The sequence below is a fragment of the Babylonia areolata genome, chromosome 3 (assembly GCF_041734735.1).
Source record: "Babylonia areolata isolate BAREFJ2019XMU chromosome 3, ASM4173473v1, whole genome shotgun sequence".
NCBI lineage: Eukaryota > Metazoa > Mollusca > Gastropoda > Neogastropoda > Buccinidae > Babylonia > Babylonia areolata.
The window spans coordinates 27,851,461-27,857,868 of record NC_134878.1 but is presented as its reverse complement, the minus strand read 5'-3'; the positions used below and the strand labels follow the sequence as shown (position 1 = coordinate 27,857,868).

The following is a 6,408-nucleotide window of genomic DNA, read 5'->3' as shown; positions in this document are numbered from 1 at the left end:
CATACACTGGGCACACAACTATAGTGAGACAGCTGACTGCTGGCTACATACACTGTGGTACACCACAACAGTGAGGCAGCTGACATCTTGCTACATACACTGTGCTACACTACAACAGTGAGACAGCTGGCAGCTGGCTACATACACTGTGCTATACACCTACAGTGAGACAGCTGAAAGCTGGCTACATACACTGGGCACACAACTATAGTGAGACAGCTGACTGCTGGCTACATACACTGTGGTACACCACAACAGTGAGGCAGCTGACATCTTGCTACATACACTGTGTTACACTACAACAGTGAGACAGCTGACAGCCTGATACATACACTGTGCTATACACCTACAGTGAGACAGCTGAAAGCTGGCTACACACACTGCTACACTACTACAGTGAGACAGCTGACAGCTGGCTACATATATTGGGTACACAACTACAGTGAGACAGCTGACAGCTGGTTACATACACTGTGCTACACTACAACAGTGAGACAGCTGACATCTAGCAGAGAAGGTGGTGAATTTGCTGGAGGTAGGATGTTGGCTGTGTGTTTCAGGAAGATGTTTGATGTGTGTGTATCAGGAAGATGTTTGATGTGTGTGTTTCAGGAAGATGTTTGCTATGTGTGTATCAGGAAGATGTTGGCTGTGTGTTTCAGGAAGATGTTGGCTGTGTGTGTTTCAGGAAGATGTTGGCTCAGGAAGATGTTGGCTGTGTGTTTCAGGTTCTACCAGATCCGCATGACCCTGAAGACACCACCCAAATGGCCTGTGCGTGTAGAGACCAGCATCAATAAACCCTCCAGACCTGAACAGTTCCGTAAGTTCCTCCCTTCCCTCCCTCCCTCTCACCTCCCTCCCTCCCTCTCAGTTCCAGACCTGAACAGTTCCCAAAGTTCCTCCCTCTCAGCTCCAGACCAGAACAGTTCCCTAAGTTCCTCCCTGCCCCCTTCTCAGTTCTAGACCTGAACAGTTCCCTAAGTTCCTCCCTCCCTCCCTCTCAGCTCCAGACCAGAACAGTTCCCTAAGTTCCTCCCTCCCCCCTTCTCAGTTCTAGACCTGAACAGTTCCCTAAGTTCCTCCCTTCCTCGCTCCCTCTCACCTCCCTCCCTCCCTATCAGTTCCAGACCGGAACAGTTCCCGAAGTTCCTCACTTCCCTCCCTCCCTCTCAGCTCCAGACCAGAACAGTTCCATAAATCTCCCTACATCTAATACATGCCACGCTGTGTTGCAAGGGTACATGTGTCAAAAGTGTCACAGTTTTACTGTCAATGAAAAATGTTCAGATCTCCCTGGCCAAATCTGCATGTACACACAGACTGTCACTCTGTTTTCTTTTCGCTTTCACACACGCACAAACACAGTGTTGCTCATACATTCACACATACTACAAAGGAAAATGGCAGGGTATTATTATTTTCATAATACTTAAAGACATGATATTAATAATACATTTCACCTAGTTGAGCGCACATGGGTCATTTGATAGACAAATTAAAGTCAGTTTCTTGTAGGTAACTGACAAGACACTTCTGTTGACATGGTTTGTACCGCTGTATCTTTTTGTTACCCGGATAAAAATGGATTGTTTGAAGAGGAGCAATGCACTTTCTGTGTTGTTTACTTAACAGCTTTAAAGTAGAGTGCTGATGCACTTGTTCTCGTTCATGTGCTGACACACTAAACCCACGTCAGTGGCGGTTCTTTGCACTGCACCATGGAGCATGGAGGACAGCTGGAGGTGTGGAATCACCACCTGATGATTGTGTCCCCCCTCCTCAGTCCCTTTCCAGTTTCCCAAGAAGAACCTCAAGGAGCCATCACTCCATACACCACATCACATCTGCTAGCCAGATGCCTGACCAGTAGCTTAACCTAATGCGTTTAGTCAGGCCTTGAGTGCATGCCCATGCATACAAATATATATATGTGTGTGTGTGTGTGTGTGTGTGTGTGTGTGGTGTGTGTGTTCAGGTCTATCACAGTGCATTTCTTATACAGAAGTTTGCTTGAGGCCAACACATGTTGCCATGGGCCCTTTCGCAGTGCGTGCTGCACAAGGTATCTCAGTTTTATCATCTCACTTGAATGACAAGATGCTCAGTTTGATTTTCCAGTCAAACTTGAGAGAAAGAATGAGACTGGGATTCGAACCCAGATCCTCATTGACACTGCATTGGCAGATATTGTCTTAACAATCCTGCCATCTTCCTCCTTCAGTTGGCCTTCAGTGCCTTATGTTGTGTATGTGTTGTGTCAGTGCCTCATGTGTGTGGTGTGTCGGAGCCTCTGTTTTGTGTGTTGTGTAAGTGCCTCTGTTGTGTGTGTTGTGTCAGTGTCTCATGTTGTGTGTGTGTTGTGTCAGTGCCTCTGTTGTGTATGTTGTGTCAGTGCCTCATGTGTGTGTGTGTGTGTGTGTGTGTGTGTTGTCAGGGCATCTGTTGTGTATGTTGTGTCAGTGCCTCATGTTGTGTGTGTGTGTGTTGTGTGTGTGTGTGTGTGTGTGTGTGTGTGTGTGGTGTCAGTGCCTCATGTTGTGTCAGTGCCTCATGTTGTGTGTGTTGTGTCAGTGCCACATGTTTGTGTGTGTGTGTGTGTGTTGTGTCAGTGCCACATGTTTGTGTGTGTGTGTGTGTGTTGTGTCAGTGCCTCATGTTGTGTTTGTTGTGTGTCAGTGCCTCATGTTGTGTATGTGTTGTGTCAGTGCTTCATGTTGTGTGTGTTGTGTCAGAGCCTCTGTTGTGTGTGTTATGTCAGTGCCTCATGTTGTGTCTGTTGTGTCAGAGCCTCTGTTGTGTGTGTGTTATGTCAGTGCCTCATATTGTGTCTGTTGTGTCAGAGCCTCTGTTGTGTGTGTGTTGTGTCAGTGCCTCATGTTGTGTGTGGTGTGTCAGTGCCTCATGTTGTGTCAGTGCCCCATGTTGTGTGTGTGTCGTGCCAGTGCCTCATGTTGTGTGTCAGTGCCTCATATTATGTACGTGTTGTGTCAGTGCCTCATGTCATGTGGGTGTGTGTGATGTGTCAGTGCCTCTGTTGTGTGTGTTGTGTCAGTGCCTCGTGTTGCGTGTGTTGTGTGAGTGCCTCATGTTGTGTGTGTGTTGTGTGAGTGCCTCATGTTGTGTGTGTATGTGTTGTGTCAGTGCCTTATGTTGTGTGTGTTGTGTCAGTGTCTCATGTTGTGTGTGTGTTGTGTGAATGCCTCATGTTGTGTGTGTATGTGTTGTGTCGGTGCCTCATGTTGTTTGTGTTGTGTCAGTGTCTCATGTTGTGTGTGTGTTGTGTCAGTGCCCCATGTTGTGTGTGTGTGTTGTGTGAGTGCCTCATGTTGTGTGTGTGTGTGTTGTGTCTGTGCCCCATGTTGTGTGTGTATGTGTTGTGTAAGTGCCTCATGTTTGTGTGTGTTGTGTGAGTGCCTCATGTTGTGTGTGTGTTGTGTGAGTTCCTCATGTTGTGTGTGTATGTGTTGTGTGAGTGCCTCATGTTGTGTGCGTATGTGTTGTGTGAGTGCCTCATGTTGTGTGTGTTGTGTCAGTGCCCCATGTTGTGTGTGTGTTGTGTGAATGCCTCGTGTTTGTGTGTGTGTTGTGTCAGTGCCTCATGTTGTGTGTGTATGTGTTGTGTCAGTGCCTCATGTTGTGTGTGTGTCGTGTCAGTTCCTTGTGTATGTGTTGTGTCAGTGCCTCATGTTGTGTGTGTTGTGTCAGTGCCTCATGTTTGTGTGTGTGTGTGTGGCACATGACACAAGATACACAACAGAGGCACTGACACAACACAACACAGCACACAACATGAGGCACTGACACAACACAGTGCCACATGTGTGTGTGTGATGTGTAAGTGCCACATGTGTGTGTGTTGTGTGTGATGTGTAAGTGCCACATGTGTGTGTGTTGTGTGATGTTTAAGTGCCACATGTGTGTGTGTGTTGTGTGTGATGTGTAAGTGCCACGTGTGTGTGTGTGTGTGTGTGTGTGTGTGTTGTGTGTGATGTTTAAGTGCCACATGTGTGTGTTGTGTGTGATGTGTAAGTGCCATATGTGTGTGTGATGTGGCAGGCCCGTCCCAGTCGACGTCGTCAGCCAGCATCGTCAACAACATGGCCATCAGCCGTACCTTCCAGATCCTGTACCGCAACGAAGACCTCTCCATCAACGATGCCATCCTTTATCGCATCCACACCCTGGTCGACAGCAGCAGAGTGAGTCTGCACTTTTCCTGTGTGTGTGGGTGGGTGTCTGTGGTGTGCATGTGGGTGTGTGTGTGTGTATGTGTGTGTGTATGTGTATGTTTTATGTTATGTATTCACTGTGTGATGTGATGTATTCACTGTGTGATGTATGATGTATGTGACAGGTGGAGGAAAGTCTGGAGTCCCTAGATCTACAGCTGCTGGTGGAGCTGTGGTTCAGTGAAGAGGAGGAAGGGTCAGTCACTCACATATGTCTGTTTACCAATTTACCTGTGCTATCAGTCACTCACCTCTCTCTCTGCTGTCTGCCTGTGTTCATTGCATGTTTACCTGCAGTATCACACACCTCTGTGTTCACCTGGTGTTTACCTGTAGTGTCAGTCACCCCTCTGTGTTCACCTGGTGTTTACCTGTAGTGTCAGTCACCTCTCTGTGTTCACCTGGTGTTTACCTGTAGTGTCAGTCACCTCTCTGTGTTCACCTGGTGTTTACCTGTAGTGTCAGTCACCCCTCTGTGTTCACCTGGTGTTTATCTGTAGTGTCAGTCACCTCTCTTTGTTCACCTGGTGTTTACTTGTGTCTATCACCTCTCTGTGTTCACTTGGTGTTTACCTCTATTGTCACTCACTCACTCACCTCTCTCCACTCTCTCTACTTCACCCTCCCCCACCCCGCCCCTCCCTTTCTCTCTCATGTTTCCCAGATACATATTTCTTGTTTGATGGAAATCTCTCGGTCTTTGCCTCACTCATTTTTCACACTTACGTTAGTGTATAGTACTGATAATGTGTATTCTCAGATTACAAACATCAAAGCTCACACTTATGTTAGTGTATATTACTGATGATGTGTATTCTCAGATTACAAACATCAAAGCTCATGCTTATGTCAGTGTATATTACTGATGATGTGCATTCTTAGATTACAAACTTAAAGCCCACACTTATGTTAGTGTATATTACTGATGATGTGTATTCTTAGATTACAAACATCAAAGCTTATTTTCTTTTTTGTGTGGTGAAGCCTGTTGAGTGTGGCATGTGATGAGGTCATACGGCAGGTAGATGATGATGTGGTTGTGGTGATGGTGATGGTGATGATGATGGTAATGGTGGTGATGATGATGGTGGTGATGGTGATGATGATGTGTGATGCATGTCCACAGGTCACTCAGAGAGAGGAGATAAGATGTCTCGGGGTCCGATGGTGGAGAGAAGATGGAGATGTGGTTGTTGTGGTGATGGTGGTGATCATGGTGATGATGATGGTGTTGGTGATGGTGGTGGTGATGATGATGATGGTGATGGTGTTAATGATGGTGATGGTGATGATGGTGGTGATGATGAGGATGCTGGTGATGGTGATAACGATGGTGATGGTGGTGATGATGATGGTGGTGATGATGGTGATGATGAGGATGGTGGTGATGGTGGTGGTGGTGATGATGATGAAGGTGATGATGGTGATGTCCCCAGGTCAGAGGGTGGAGAGAAGATGGAGGTTTGCAGTCAGCGCAGTCTCCAGATCCACTTCAGTCCCACCAAGGGTCTGCACGGTCACCTGCCCATCCTGTTTGATTATTTCCACCTCTGTGCTGTGGAGGTGACACTGCACGCCATGCTGATTGCCTTGCACCAGCCGTACCTCAAGTCAGTACACATGGCACTGACATGTCATTGGTGTCATAGTGCTGTCAGTACACTGTGTAGCGATATGTCACTGGTGTCATAGTGCTGTCAGTACATTGTGTGGTGACATGTCATTGGTGTCATAGTGCTGTCAGTACATTGTGTGGTGACATGCCATTGATGTCATAGTGCTGTCAGTACATTGTGTAGTGACATGTCATTGGTGTCATAGTGCTGTCAGTACATTGTATAGTGACATGTCATTGGTGTGATAGTGCTGTTAGTACATTGTGTAGTGACATGTCATTGGTGCCATAGTGCTGTCAGTACATTGTGTGGTGACATGTCATTGGTGTCAGTGCTGTGGGTACATTGTGTAGTGACGTGTCATTGGTGTCATAGTGCTGTGAGTACATTGTGTAGTGACATGTCATTGGTGTCATAGTGCTGTCAGTCCATTGTGTAGTGACTTGTCATTGGTGTCATAATGCTGTGGGTACACTGTATAGTGACATGTCATTGGTGTCATAGTGCTGTCAGTACACTGTGTAGTGACAGTCATTGGTGTCATAGTGCTGTCAGTACAC

At 46.8% G+C, this 6,408-nt stretch overlaps 1 protein-coding gene across 2 annotated transcripts in view; it reads left to right on the top strand.

Moving 5' to 3' along the window:
* LOC143279910 (protein FAM135A-like) overlaps positions 1-6,408 on the top strand; it is a 57,038-nt gene that overhangs the window by 19,269 nt on the left and 31,361 nt on the right. For both annotated transcript variants that reach the window (XM_076584235.1, XM_076584236.1), the window contains exons 3-6: positions 729-823; positions 4,060-4,202; positions 4,358-4,428; positions 5,669-5,842. In XM_076584235.1, the coding sequence (XP_076440350.1) occupies positions 729-823; positions 4,060-4,202; positions 4,358-4,428; positions 5,669-5,842 (483 nt within the window). The remainder of the gene's footprint in view (positions 1-728; positions 824-4,059; positions 4,203-4,357; positions 4,429-5,668; positions 5,843-6,408) is intronic.